The 17,271-nt window shown below is 34.3% G+C and overlaps 1 protein-coding gene across 1 annotated transcript in view; it reads left to right on the forward strand.

The window, feature by feature from the left end:
- The first annotated feature begins 2,531 nt into the window (after window positions 1–2,531).
- LOC144450839 (uncharacterized) overlaps window positions 2,532–17,271 on the forward strand; it is a 29,814-nt gene continuing 15,074 nt past the window's right edge. Inside the window, exon 1 of the mRNA XM_078141578.1 lies at window positions 2,532–2,931. Within this exon, the coding sequence (XP_077997704.1) occupies window positions 2,820–2,931 (112 nt within the window). The 5' untranslated portion in view covers window positions 2,532–2,819. The remainder of the gene's footprint in view (window positions 2,932–17,271) is intronic.

Below are 17,271 nucleotides of genomic sequence, written 5' to 3' on the forward strand. Positions count from 1 at the left end.
TTGCATTCTAACCTCTTGGCATGCACATTTCATGCATATAAACTTTGTAAGTAGGTGTCATTTCTACACTTTTCGACACCTACATGTCTGTGTTGTCATGAATAAATAATGATTTTAACTCAGCCGCCAGGAAAGAAACTCGGACGCTCATTGGTTCATTTTGGGATGATACTTTTTAGGGATATCTGTGTTCGATAATAACACTGACTATTTTTAATGTTAACATATAATTCCATTGTGTGGTGACATCAAACTACTAATCTTCGAAGATTATGATTAAGATTAATGTTAATTAATGTATTACATGTATTTACTATATTAATCTTTTCCTGGACCTCGTATTCGAAAAATGTGAAATAACAACTTTCTATGTCGAAAGATTTACAATTTTACATCGATATTGTTCCCTTGTTCATATTTTACATAAGGCACGATCAGCTAGCTCGTATCCCCCCACCCCCATAAAGCGTTTATCAGACGTATACAGGATACATGCACGTGTAATTGCTGATTACGTCATTCCTTAGAGTAACAGTGACGTCATCGAACCACAGCACACATAACCAAAGAACAAGTCACGTGATTGTGCCAATGTTACACGTTTTTATTTATATTTACAAAATAATCAGACAGTAGCGGGAACTCTCTAAAAAAACAAATAAACAAAAGGAGACTAAACAAACAAAAAAAACTAAGAACATTAAAACTGTGGGGACATTACCTAGATCTTAACATTCGGCATCATGTGTAATCATCCCAATAACCATGATATTTTTATAGCAATTTACTATTACAAAGGTAAATCGAACAAATGAGTCGACGTCATAATTTTGGGTGTTTCAAAAAAAGTGCATCAACATCATAATTGCTGAGAAAATGCACATGCGCATGAAACTGTCAATTCTATATATAAATTTTATGCTCATTCATCAATATACTCGTAGACATAATACGAAGCGTTGCACGAGTCTAATGTATTTAACATTCAGAAAAACCCCAGACCACAAAACTGAGGACAAACATAGTGTCTCGAGATGACCAATGTTATTTTAACGTTTGAAATTATCTCCCATTGTAGATGAATACATATTTAGACTGTCACTTTAATACATTAGCATTCCCTCTCACCCTTAGGCTAATCGAGAAAAATTTAAATTGCTTCCGATAACCCGACCGACCCTAGTTTAGGCCACCGACCCTAAATTAAACATTTATTTTCTTTCAAAAAGCGTAAAGTTCATGCCATAGTATTTTTGGACTTGTTGTTGTTGTTGTTGTTGTTGTTGTTGTTGTTGTTGTTAGAAATGCATTCAACAGAAACCAGGTCTTTTCAGAATATTACGCAGTACAACCTGAATATTACGTTCGTAATAATTCGCATGGAAGCAGGAACGACTCCCCCCCCCCCCCCTCTCCCCGTCCTTTTACCTTCCGGCCCGTTGCCCCCTGGTCATTTTACCCCCATCACATATACTTGCCTTTATTCACTTCGTTTACATCTCATGATCATCAAACCATCATAGAAAGTTATATTATGAGCAATGAGTATCTTGTGTTAGGGTTGGAGCATAGACCCTCCACCCACCAACAAAAACTAGAAAAAAAATAAAATCCTGATCTACCTACCCTAATTTCAGAAGATATATTATCGAAAACAAACATTCTTTTTAATTTTTGCCTTATATGGCCATATGGATGAGGAAAAGATGCAATGCAATTTGAAACAACGAACACAACAAGTCCATGTTTGTATAAACACAAATATTTGGCAAAGAACTAAAGCAATGTATAAACCGTTTTTAAATTATAAATCACTTCCTGTATGTACAATAATAAACTTTATTCACATAATATTTAAAAATTATAGTTGTTTGCCTTTGCTTTGGTCTCGTATGTTGTTTCACATTGTATTTGCAAGTAGAAAAAATTAAAAATTCTTTCATGGATTAAAAATCCGTAATAAATTGCCATTTCTCATCCATATGACCATTTTAAACGTGGAATACAAATCCACCATGATTATCTAAATGAACTTATAAAATCAAAGTATTAGCTGTTGTTCGCAGTCATGTGCAGTACATGTGTGATGAACGAGATGCAAAGCTGAAAAAATCAACTGTGCTTATCAATTCATATTATCATGATATCGGAATTCGAAATAAATTCTTAACGTGCTCATTAACGTACTCAAGTAATATTTCTTCATATATAAACGCATGCGTATAAATTTAATTACTATGGGGCGCTAACTGTCGCGCTGTAATGCGGAAACAACAACGTAATGTATATGTTTTAATTAAATAATTGAATCGTTTCTGTTATAGAACACAAAACGTTTCAATATTGTTGGAATGATAAGCGACGTGCCATCTGGAGAAGACATTTCATTTTAATTCAGTTTTATGGAGAATGTCAAAGGGTTACTGCAGTTCAAGAATTCCTGATCACGTGTTATTCGCAGAATCGCGGCGCTACACCTGTTTGCTGAGGCAGCTTCGTTCGTGACTCTACGTACAGCGTATACTCTTAGCTATCAACGTTTCCTAGTACAGGGACTAGAAGACGTTGGCAATATTTGACCCGACTGAGGGTTAATATTAGTGATTAAGAAGCATTTGGCGGGATATTAGTCGTCGAGAACACAGATCTGATAGCCATGGCTCGTCAAACGTCAGAGTCGTAGCGTTTCGCGGTGATCGTAGTAGCACTGTGTACCGTAGCACTGATTATACATGTATCAAGCACATGTAAAATTCAAATCCGACGTTATTCTGCATGACACCTTCCAGGCACCTGGAACGCCGTTTCTGTGAAGGAAAATGCATAAAAGCTATTCAAAGGAGCTGAAGGAGAAGAAGTTGAGGTTGAAATACGGAGTTGATTCACCGCACACACGTACAGACCACACGTCAACATCGAGCGAACATTCGGGTATGTATGTTTTTTTTATAACAATGCTTATCATTGCACTGATAACACGACTGCAATATCGCACACACACACAACGGCGGGAATCCAGCTGACGAACTGTTATTACAAATAGGGCGGGATTTGTGCTGCGATTTTACACTTTCGTGGCCTTACTATTGAAACGAGTTAATACAGCGATTATATACCTTTTAAAATGTCGAGTTAGCCGACACAGATTTTATCTTCGAGGGAAACTACAACTGACAACACAGAACGGCATTTGTGTGCGAGCGTCAATTTGCCACGTCATGACAACACGCTTGGCACGTTGAGACCTTTAAGCGTAATTCATTGTAGCGATCACATAATATGTTTGCTATTAAAGTGAATCAGCTGATAGGCTTGTGTCATTTACAAATCTTTCAAATGTCGTGGTCAATTCTTTGCAAAGAAGAAGGCTCACCCAGTAAGCGGGATGTCTCCTCGAGAGATGTTTGTTAGTTCATCAGGGAGTCGTTTATTACTTCCTATACTAAACATTACACCGTAGACATAAAACCAGCATCGATTAAACCCAACCTCAGCGTCAGCCGAAACTATCATTGTGAAATCGTCTCTATATAATACCCACAAAATAGTAATTACTTGTCATATGTTATACCTAATTATGCACTTTTTGATGAATATATATAAACAACGGTTATTTTTGTCAGAATCATTACCGAGGCTGTAGTTTAGTGTACCGTGTACTTTTGGAGACCCTATAACGTATATCAGGGACAATCTGAATAACAAGAATTAATTTGTTTCATGCAAATGTAATATCGGGAAAGGTCATCAGCGAGCGTTTTCTGCTCTAAGCTAGTGAATGGTACAAATCTATTACCAATTCTTCCGTTGACATTTTCAAGTTACCCCTGAGCAGGGCTTATGTGAAAATCGACTTTTCCTATCATCATATCAGTTTCTTCCAGCATTGCTGATTACATCTGAAAAAAAAATCGAGGCAATAATTTCCAACCGCAAAATATTATTCCCTTCCTGCTTAAAAAATCATTTACGTTTGCTAATAAACTTAATTAAAATCACAATAGCTGCTTTCTCAGAAATTGATTAGTCGGTATTGACGAATGTTTCAGTGACGGTGCTTTTTGTTCGTTCGATAAAAAAGGGCGGGAAACCACCTTTGGTGGCCTCATGATAGTGATTTGTACGATACATGAGCGAGTGACTTTGTCCGTTAGATGTAATCACAAAGTGGGAAGGCCACCAACCTGATCTGCATTCATCTTGCTTCCGTCTTTATTCAGCGCAATAGTTCGAGTCATCCACGGTGTTTATCCAACCGCTATTCAAAAATTCTTGTCAAAATAAACGACCGTCTGTTGGTTCAATGCCAATAAAAACGGCTGTATATATTTGAAAACCTCTCCTCTCGTGAGTAGAATTCACTATTTCACCTAACCTTCGATAAATCCCTGATAGATCTCGGCAAATTTAAATGGCTCTAGAAGATTTATCTCTGACGTGTATTTACTGTATCAATTGTTCCCTTCACTACCTTTAGTATGTTCATCGCTTCATTTATATCATGCTAATAACATTACATTTATCAAATGACAAAACTATGATTCTACTCGAAGGATATAGAGTTTATATTTTAGGTTCCTTAAAATTCTGATTTTATGATTACATTAAATACGGGTAAATAGCGAATAAATGGGGGACTGACATCAAATTGAAAAAAAAAATGGTTGACGAAAAAAGTACAGGAGTTGATCAGGAAAGTGAAAGAAATAGTTTGGTATCCATATTTTCTTGTAATCCAATACATGATGAAATATTAGATATACTATCAAATTTTTTACTTATGCATACCTGTATATATAGTGTAACAATTGTACACACACACACACACATACATACACATGCATACACGCATGCATGCACATATATGATATGCATAAGCATACACGCGTACGTACGTGTGTACATACATACATACATGTATTACATATACATACATACATGCATACACACGGATATATATGTATATACATGTATATACATATATATATATATATATATATATATATATATATATATATATATATATATATATATATATATATATATATATATATATATACCCACACATCGACACTAGATATAACATGATACGAAATTGGTAGATGACCTGAGAGCATTTTAGTATGGCAATCGTTATACCAGTAGTAATTGAAAATATCAAATACTTTCATGCTATCCATGTAAATAGTGTAGCTATAAAAATGGGTTGTTATCTTAAAATGGATATGTAGTTATTATTCCTGTCTTAACCCATTAGCTGCAGCAGTTGAATGTTTCATGAGTGTCTCCCATCTGAATATGGTGGGCATTCTTGCAAGTATATTATTTCGATTGTTCGCTCGCCTGTGTATTCTAGTGCAAATAAAGACAGTGTTGTTATGAAATGTATTGCTTGATAGTGTTAATAAGCCCAGCACATAAATTTACTCTTTAAGTAGTAATTGAAGTGGGAGCACTCTACAACCCCACTAATTCATTGACATAGCAAGCGAACGCACGACATTCATTACGGGCTAGCCTCGTTCGAGGATGTGACTGATGTATTGTCGTCGACTCCAAGCAACGGTTAGCATAACCTACAGAGAGGGAGCATAGGCCTAGCTAGGGTCAAGGTTAAACGTCATAATGATAATAAAATCATACTTAGTTTATCACTCTAACGTTATACAAACGATCGGTCGAGTAAGCATCACATCCGAACAGGGCCTGCCAAACAAAAATAAATGCTGGTGTGTTTCCGGTAACCAAAGCAACCCTAGATTAAACCACCGACCCGAAATATTGTTTTACTAAACTAAACTATCTTTAGTATTATTTTAAAATCCCATTCCAGAGGTATCAGGTCTTTTTAGCCCCAACAGACACCGTCCGCAGGAGACTTATAGATTGGGTTCCATCCATGAGTGTGTGCGTGCATGCGTTCATCCTCATATCTCTGACATGTATTGACTGATGATTTCAATCACACTTTGAACAAAAGGTAACATTCTATGTGAGACATTTGGTAGTTACTTCGTTTTGGGACTGAATCACCCAATGGTACAATATGCATCATGGAGGTATACTCCGTAGTGACTCCATTCAGGCGCCTATGCTCATTATGTAAAATATGAGCTTTCTTTTAAGACCTTCACCCTTGACCTGTCAAATAGCCAAATGTAGGTTATTTTTGTACCTTTGTGAGTCAAACATTTCAAGTGATTGGGTTTTTGTGTAGCACAATGGCGGGCATATTTGTGATAAAAAACCAACACATTTTGCTGATACATATGCCCACCATTCAAGTGTCTACCCTAATATCAATGATGAACTTTCTAGTGAGACATTGACCTCTGACCTTGGCAATCATTTTCATGGTGAAATGACCGAAATATTTCATTCTAAGTTAACTCAAGAAGTCACATCATGAAAAGTCCATTTACATGTCTTTACCCCAAAGATAACCTTTCTGTTTGTACCTTGACCTATGACTTTGTCCTCCATATTCAAGGTCAAATAGCAAGTTGTTCAATAAATTATGAAATTTTGTATCTAGAGACTAGGCACCTTTCAAATTTGCAAAATAACTTTGCCATACAACACAGGAGTTGGCAGGTTGTATGTCTTCAATGAAGGCTTGTTTGACTGTAGTGTAAGCTGAATGTATGAATGTATATAGTAGTCTGCTGTGTTTGTCTACTTCACATATGATTGTTTTGATTTACTTCTTTACACTTCAGCAAACTATTGATCACATAAGTATTGTGGCCAACGAGTTTGTGTCTTTTCCTCGATTTTCTCAAATAAATAAATAAATAAATAAATAAATAAATAAATATAACCCCGACTTAACTTATGTTCTAGTCATGCTATTATAAAACAAACAAGTTTTTTTTATCTATGCCGTACCAACCTTAGATATTTAAATCCTGTGTTTTGTTTGTTTTTTCAATTGACCAATTAAATCATCAATATCTTCATATATTCAGAATAAATGCAACCCAGATATCCTAAAAAAGTCACTGGATGTTTTACACTCAATGGTAAGTGTCGGGATTGTGTACAAATCTCACAAGAGATAACAAGCCTTCTATCTTGGAGCATAAATAACTCTGAATTTCTATTTTTAAAAGGGAAAAAAATGCTGTCAGATACATTTGAAGTACGTTCGTAATCAACTGAAATATTAATGTGATAAATATACTTAAATGAGACTAATGTAAAGTGAACAAGTGAAACGTATATATACACTGATATGACAATCATGTAATATTCATGAACTGTACATCTTATTCCATTAACACTTATTTTCAGTTATCACAATTCAAATTGAGGTAATTTACTCACAGTGACACATTCTATGGCATAATAACTGAATATATATATATATATATATATATATATATATATATATATATATATATATATATATATGCAATTATACCTAACTGAATGAACATTTATATATACAATAGATTTTTGTCGAGATTGTGTTCTGTTTCGTTGTTACAATTTATCGTCTGACGCTATAACAAAACTGGCAATTTGAAAATATATCTAACCTCATGAACATTTATTTGTAGAATATATTTATGTCAAGCCAGACTGCGTTCTGTTTCGTTGTTACATTTTATCGTCTGACGCTATTACACAATTTGTTACATTTTAATTCTTTGGGGTGCAGATTAACTAAAGGTATGTCTCCCAGGAAAAGTGTAACAAGGTTGGTAAGATTTTTGTCATACCATATGATGAAATGTAGTAGTATTTAGCTTAGGAATTTTGTCAAACCAGACAACGGCAACCATACTGTCAGAAAAAAATTTACAAGTCAAACGACTTTCCACCGGGCTTCTGTTTCACGTTAACTGGTTTCATTTGTAAAGATAAAATTAGATAATTTAAATTTCTAACAAATTGAAATGAAATAATGAAATAATGCGATGAAATATTATCTATGTATCCAGATCTTGCAAATATAGATGACGAAATAAACACTGCAGTGATGCCTGGTATGGACAAAAACCGTTGCCCCAGCAACTGAACAGATCCTTTTAGAATTTATTGAGGTAAGAGACAATGCATAAATGTAAACTGAAAATACAGCTCACACGAGTGTACTCAACAAGGGTCAACTGTTCTATAAAATTGGAAGTGTTTTATCATTGCACGAACTCCCACTGTTTACTCTTCAAGTTATACAATTGTAAATCCCCCTTCAGGTTAAAATAGGGGCATGTTCTGCGGGATTAAAAAAAATACCAAATGAAAAAAAGTTTGACGACTTCAGGGAAAAAAAATCACAATTTGTACGATTCTAAATGGTAACGAGCCCGTCAATAGTGTTTTAAATCCTATATGCAAAATAGAAATGCATTTATAACATTTACTCGCTGCAGATCGGTTTTCAAACGATTAAGACGAAGTTCAGAAATGAATCAAATTCATTACTCCTTTGGGAAATAATACATTTTGGCGACAAGAAGTATATTAAAAGAGTTTGTGACCTTTAATTGATGGAACTGCAGAAGTTCATAGATTCACTGTTCTGCCTTTTAAGGAATCACGTGAAATACAGATCAATCCATTTGAAGGAGGTAACATCACGCAAACTTTTGTGGTTGTATTCAGTCCTTTTCCTCCCGCCAGCTGCGCAGAGACAAACAAATTGAATAGAGCTCGAGTATGTCGGGGTCATGTGACTGGGCAGCGAAATCGTCGTATCATATTATTAAACATGTTGACTGTTGCGATCGATTTTGTAATGGCGAGTCCAAGCCGCTGGAAATTTCATGTGTGTGCTGAATATTGTGAGCTGCCGTGACTATTGTGGAATGTGGTCATTTCAGTGGCTCGTGTTTTCGGGATAAATATTTCAATGTCGGAGTTTCAGTAGGTGTTATAGTTGAAGTAAATAAAATCATTCCAACCCATTAACCTCGTTCACTCGACGTAGGTACGCAAACATATGGAACGGCTGTTTTCAGGGAAAATGATATCCGAATATGTAACCATTAAATATTTAACATTTTCACCAATCCTGGAATAGGGTCAATCTGATGAGCCCGCTACAAAATAATACTAGAAAGTGATTTGATTCTTTAAAAAAATTTAACTATTCACTCATTTGTGACGTGAACCCATGTTTTTAACGAAGAAAATATCCAACAACTTAAATTTTTAATTGTTCACTAATTTTGTATTAACGGAATTACTATCCCAAATGTAACCTATAATATATATATATATATATATATATATATATATATATATATATATATATATATATATATATATATATATTAATATATATATATATATATATATATATATATATTAATATATATATATATATATATATATATATATATATATATATATATATATATATATATATATATATATATATATATATATATATACACATACACACACACACACACATAATCGGGAATGGTACAACTGATTATCTTATTCCAAAGTAAAAGAACAATGTGTGATGTTCATATAGTTTTGATATTAACCCAGAAAAGAATGGTAGCAAGGAAGAGATCTAGAGCAGATAATATTGACCTTTCACGATCCTAAACGTACCACCAATTGAATTAAAGATGAAATTTCTTAAATACAGTTATTTGAGCACCCAGTTCAAAATTGATGAATTATCACGTCATCCACTTTTGTTTGACATTGAACTTAAAATAATAACATAATTTGATCAGATTCAGTTCTTTACTACATGTTATAACCTTAGAAACAATCAATTTTCCGAAGACTCTTAATCGAATTGAAGAATCAGTAGCCGAGAGAGTACCCTGGTTACGGCAACAATGTAATCAACATCAAAGTGTGCTCTACTCAGATGTAATCTGATTAGACACTGTCTCTGATCATCGTATTATCCCACACAGAAAAATACGTTCTCTACAGGAAACAGCGTTTCTGTTCAGTAAAAGTTAAAGAAAAGCGACGCATGCGTAACGTGCAATGCTTGGGAGGATTTTGAAGGTCGCACAGTAAAATCCCAAAATGTCGTCACATAAACATTGGTCTCATTTTAAACATTTCACTGTGCGGCTCAAAATCCCTTCAAATATTAGACTAAAATTGATTTCATATTTAATGAGATCATATTATCATGAGTTGCGCTTACCCAGTTTGTTTACAAATTAGTAGGACTTCCTGTACGTATACTAACGACATGAGTTTTCAATTGTTGGATTACAAATTTAAACACAGGCTTGGTCAAGATCTATTTTATAATATAACGGTTATTTTATCACAAGCAGGAAAAGTTGCCTTTTCCAAAAATTTCGCCTAGCCTCGATTGACTTCACCTGGTGTTAATGGCATCACGCGATTATTGACCAGTGCATGACCTTTATATATATATATATATATATATATATATATATATATATATATATATATATATATATATATATATATATATATATATATATATATATATATATATATATATATATATACAAAAAAAAATATGTCTATATTGGAGCAAAACAGTGCTCAATACATATACATGTAGAGCGGTATAACTAATAATAATAGTACAGTATCAAGTAAGATACACGGGAGCCGTTACACGACGATGTCGTTCGATGATTGCGTAAGCATTAAACACTGTGTAACGGATCCTGTGTATCTTACTTGATACTGTACTATTATTAGTAGTTATATATATATATATATATATATATATATATATATATATATATATATATATATATATATATATATATATATATATATATATATATATATATATATATAGAATGAAACCAAGCTGATGAATCTCTTTGGATATGGTCTATGTTGTTTCAATTTTTTACTAGAAAAAAATGTTTCTTCATATCAGTAAAACTCCTAAATAAATGCCCATTTCTCATTCATATGGTAGTCTCTATTACCGAGACTCTCGTCGTTGGGGTGTGGTTGGGGGTTGAGGGGTTGGGATGGGGGCTCTCGGTTAATGGCTACCGCCGCCGAGAGAATCTCGGGGACATAGTAAACAAAATGTATGTGATTTCCATTTCTGTTAGGGTAAATACAGCATGGTAAAGTGCGCTGCCAGGGATGGGACGCCCAGTGTAATCCCAGGCACTGCTTTCAAGCTTCTGTGTCACATGTTTGACAGTCTACAGCAACATATACCAGCTAATTTCAAATAATGTAATTTTACAAATTTAATCTATTCATATTTTTATACTCACATTTGCATGATTAGTGCGTACTAACCGAAAGCGGAAGTCACAGCAATTTTGTTTACTATTTATTCAAACTCTTTGAAATGGTAGCCATTATGCGAGAGCCCCAACAACGAGTCTGGGTAAACGAGGCTAATCCATGTGGCATAATTACCGAACATAAGTAATTATGCAAATAACTCATTAAAATTAAGAGTTACACCAACAAGCTTTGCACTACGTGTAGGCTGTGGTGTTACAAATGTAGTTTTTTGGAATTTGAAACGAGCATCCTGAAGATATAGCCTAACTACTGAAAAGCGTTAATTATGCAAATAACTTATTAATATGCATAGGATATGTTTACCAAAAGCAAACCAGTTCTTGTCTAAACCACAAGGAAGACGTGTAGCTCATTTCACTATAATTAATGCAGTAGCTTTAGAGATATCGTGTCCACAGACAGACCCGGACATACACACAGACAGGCAAAAGCACAACATAACCTACCCTGACGGAAGGTCAAAACAAATTCGATAATATTGACTGTACTGACGTCGGGGTAAATGTAAATCAGTCGGGTAATTTACAATATTCCATTAGAGGACAATCATTTCATAACAATAGTCTGGACAAGTCCAATAATCAGATAATCTACGTTATATAAGTCGAAATTGAAACCTGGCTTGGTTAATGTATGGATTACAAATAGAGTATGCCAATACAGTAATACAAAGCCCATGACATATAGAAAGGTAACCGGATGACGACACTGCTAGAATTTACAGTACTTGTTTGACGTGTATTATGACTATGTATGTATGTATGTTTGTATGTCTGTATGTATGTATGTATGTATGTATGTATGTATGTATGTATGTATGTATGTATGTATGTATGTATGTATGTGTGTATGTGTGTGTGTGTATGTATGTATGTATGTATGTATGTATGTATGTGTGTTTGTGTGTGTATGTATGTCTGTCTGTCTGTCTGTCTGTCTGTGTCTGTGTCTGTGTCTGTCTGCCTGCCTGCCCGCCCGTCTTCCTGCCCTCCCGCCCGTCCGTCTGTCTGTCTTTTCCCCAGAGAAACTATGATGTTAAAATTTTATCAACCTAATTTCATTTTTGATGTTTATTGAAACATCTCTTCGCAGTGTTGACTGAACTATTTCATTAAATCTCATCAGATTCACAATGTTGACCAAACATTTTCATCTTTGTACCTAAATCAACGTCTATGTAAAAATGGCTGGGCGTTTGTCAGATCAAAAGAAATTGTTCAAACGAAGCGGTCGATGCAGAGGAGAAATGCAGGCCGTTTGTACTGTAAAATTTATAGTTCACTGCTTGCATCACACATGACAAGATTATAGCACAGGCGGAGCAGTACATCACGCACGTGAACAGCCTACTATGAGAACTCTCCACTTCCGTAGACGTTCATTTTTACGACGTCGATTGAAACGGTCTCGATCACCACAATTCATATTCTACTAGTGCTTCTGTAGTGCTCCTACTAGACAGCCAAGTGATGGTTGTGCGTTTTAATTTCTGAAATTCACAGAACCAGTTCACATAAATATCTGCCTTGCATGTAATGCCGATATGTATAAGCAGATTTGAAGAATTCAATGTGAGGTTCTCAGTACAAAACACCTACACACACATACATACATACATACACATACATACATACATACATACATACATACATACATACATACATACATACACACACACACACATACATACATACATACATACACACACATACATACATACACATACATACATACATACATACATACATACATACATGCATACATGCATACATACATATGCCAGTCCTTTCCGTTGGCTATGCATATAATAAAGTAATGAATATCAAAAATATAATTATATCTTTGCTTGCAATATTTTAAATAGTTCCCCAAACGAATATACAGATTTCAAATATCTGATACAGTTTCTAGGATAAAGCTATGTAGATCACAGAAGCAAGCACTATCGAACACTGCACAGAGATTATGACTGTGTTACAAACTGTGATTGGTTTAAAGGTCAGGGGTCAAACAGATAAGCATTTTCGATTGAAAGCGATGCATGTTCGGATATATTTACATGATATTTAATTATAATGTATTCGAAGACTATACTATGTGATCGATATCAATATTTACACAATTCAACTGGGTATTGATTTAAGCACGTGACGGGGCGCATCATGGATGTGCATATACACATTTTTAATAGTAAAAATATGTATTGTTCATTTTATGGTGACAAATATAAAAAAAACATGTCATTGTATCAAATAGTACTGTATTGTGCCACCAGATGTGTAGCCAAACCAGAAGGTAAATGAGAAATAAGGTAAATGAGAAATACGGCAGATAAAGCAAATCGAGCCCGTTCCCTGATTACATTTTACAGTAATGGTTTATTCTGTACAATTAGGCCACCACTTGTACAATATGAAAATAAATACAAAAATTAAATATACAATCGGAAAACAATCGGAATAAAACGTTTTAAGCTTTATAAACATCACAGGAGGTGCACTAAATGTTTTTGACGAGCCTGTCCCTTCATTTAAAACTATATACAACAAATTTGGCTAGATTCTGGATTGTGTTGTCAGAAGTACATATATGACATTAGGATTGAAATTTCTAAAGGTGAATGGTAACGACAATAATAGGGAGCAATAAATTAACATATAATATATGCAGGACAAACTAGACAGAAATTCATCTTCGACAGGATTAAAATCGCAATGTTGACCTATAAATTTCGTTTCTTGGTGACTTTAAATTTCGTCTGCTCTCAACACGGAGATTGTGGTCAGAGACACAACGTTTCCCATTATCATAACGCTTGGACATTAATGAAATATTAGGCGGGTTATCAAAACCGCGAGGAATTAAAATCGACTACGAGAGCGGAAGAAGGAAGGACAAAAAGTAACGCCTAAAAATACACCACGGTTATGAAATTGCCGGCGTTGTTGGACACTTTGCAAAGACTAATCAGTTAGACAACCCTTTAACATCATCCTGCCGTAACCATAATCCCCTACATGGAATTGATCTGAAGAGGGTTAACAAAACCGAAATTGAAATTTTACAATTTAGAAAAATTGTGTTTGTTATAATGTCTTGTTACATTTGTTTATGGGCCCAGGACACATTTCTTTGACATACTAGTTTCGCCTGACAGCCAATACAATTTAAACCGGAATGGCGTATATAAAAGGCCACCTAACTTCGTGGGGGTTATTGTCAAAATTTGAATGCAGACGGATCCATTATTATTAGCTACTGAAATAATTCCGTAGTATGGGATGACCATTCAAAGTTGTGATATTGGAGAGTGGAAATATATACAATAATGTACATAATTGCATTACAATATAATGCAAGAAAGTATACAATAATGTAACAAATATAGCGATTTATACAAATATTCAGGAAAAGTGAAAGTATATACTCTGAGATTCCAATCATATAGTTTTTTTTAAACAAATAATTTTAAAAGAAGTAGATACCAATACCCTATAAAGTTATTTAATACTGTCTTTTAGAAGTAAAGCAAAACTGTAAATTTGGTTGGAAAATAAACAGATGGTTCAGTTGCGAGATAAGATTCGATGAATCAACACGTGGTTTAATGGCGAGATATGATTGGTCAGATAGCCATTATGAATCAACAGGTGTTTCACTGGCGAGATGTGATTTGTCGGTTAGCCATGATAACGTATCAACAGGTGACTCACTGGCGAAACATTATTGAACAAGTCACGTGACCGTCTGTGTGACATATCAATTTCGTGTTACTATTGATTTAATGTAGAAAAAAATGATTATAATTGTTTACAATTCTTTTGTTATTTGACAAATTTTCTGTGTCTTGCGATAAGGATTCGATGTAGGATAACATCTAATTCTGAAAAATGTTGTGACAGGAAGAGATAAAGAATTTTGATCGTAAAATTTGAAATCAGCTAAAAAGAGCAAAATTGTGTATGTATGATTTATAGTATATAAAAAATTGAAAGTGCGTCCTTGCTAATATATTCATTTATGACTGAATGTATTGGGTTTAACACAATCATTTGAATGTAGAGTACACTTATCAGCCTAGCCACGGGAAGAAATAAATCTTTCTAAGTAATTGAGAACTGTGACATTGTACCTGTTTCCAGATCGTACTGGCTATGAGGACAATGATAAGGCCTAAACTATCATTTGGTTCCGGTTACCCGACCCTAAATTCTGTTTACATACTTGAGAAAAAAGTAATAAAATTGCGAAAATTGTGAAGTCGATCGCACGAAATAGTGATGCGGAAACTGACATCAAATTAAAAAGACAATATTAAACTTCTTCTTCCGATCTGTAATGGCTGTACATCTAATGAAATGAAACCAATAACACAGAGACCATATGAAAAACAACGGAAAATATAATTACCTGTACTAGACACTCGTATATGGAAAAAAATATAAATATAAAATAAAAAAAATCTACCTACCCCACCTATTCTAAAATTGCACGTAAACGGAACCGCACAATTCTTTTGTTAGGCCTAACAATAATCGAATCAGCACTATCTTTAAAGTGGTCATATGGATGAGGAATTGATATTTATTTTTATTATTTATTTTAATAGAAAATATGTAAAACGCTTGTTTATCTCACATACAATAACAAACATTTTACACATTTGGTAATGTTTTTTGCAATTTATTGAGTTTCAAACAGACTTGGTATATATGTCGTTTCACATTGATTTATCAAGTAGGAAGCCATGATAAAGTTGTTTTATAAATCAAAAATCTAAACTAAATACCAAATCGTCATCCATATGGCCACTGTAAATTTTGTAACCAATTTCATGTAGCTCAATGTAATCATAGTTCTTCAAAGCTTAGGTCACTGTGCAAGATAAGAAGCTTGTGTAACTGCGAGTAAGATAATTTCCTGGAATAGCTTCAATTTACCATGTACATGCATCTACACATATCTTAAGTATCTACTCATGATATTACCTATGATATAGTTTCTGTCAAGATACTGGTTAGGCTGTATCAATCAAAGCAGATATTGCTTCTACTCATTAGAGTGAACACATTAACAAGGCGTTGTGTCCATGTAGAGGCGTTAGAAGAATTCCTGGAATATATTGAGTTCTGTAAAGTGCGTTTTTACAAGAAAAGAGATGAATGGCCTCAATCTAACCATATGTAGAGGCGTTAGAAGAATTCCTGGAATATATTGAGTTCTGTAAAGTGCGTTTTTACAAGAAAAGAGATGAATGGCCTCAATCTACCCATATGTCAAGATCACCTTCATTGTTTATTCATGGGCAACTCGTTCTCACGTAACTAGAGTTTATTAGCCTACACGTATGATACAAGGCGTTAAATGACGTCATCAGTTGTTTCTAAGAAACGAAACAGATATTTCTAAAAGATATGGTGTGACCTATTTCGATATTGTGATTGTTATATTAGCCGATAGCGATTGATAGATACATAGATATATCAATGGATGTACCACATGGTTCTATATATTGTAAACGGACAAAAATCGGTTACTAAGAAACATAGCGAGACACATTTCTAAAGGATATCGTGTGACCCATTTACTTGTAATGGTTGATTGGTATGTCAGCTGATTGATAGGTACTATGATCGAGAGATGTACCATATTTCTATTGAGAAACCAAAAATGGTAGATGTTGGTGATTAACAACGAGACAATGTTACAGGTATAATTCTTGCGTTGTTACTTTGCCCATTATGCCTCACGTAAGCCAAGTTTAACGCATTTTGACAAGAAAATACGGAAGATCATGTACCCAGGTCGTTCTACATCACGACAACGCACCCCTACGCCATTGGTACATCGGTGCTCGAATTATGATTCAAAACGTCCAAATGTTCATGACTTATAACCTATGATATATGACTACTATTTCCCAATATTAGTACTCTTTCAAAAGGGAAATGCTCGTCACGTCGTCGTTTGACTCGTAGCGACAGGACCCCTTAGCTAAATCGTATTTCCTTGGCTGAATGAAGA

Source organism: Glandiceps talaboti, chromosome 20 (assembly GCF_964340395.1).
Source record: "Glandiceps talaboti chromosome 20, keGlaTala1.1, whole genome shotgun sequence".
Lineage (NCBI taxonomy): Eukaryota > Metazoa > Hemichordata > Enteropneusta > Spengelidae > Glandiceps > Glandiceps talaboti.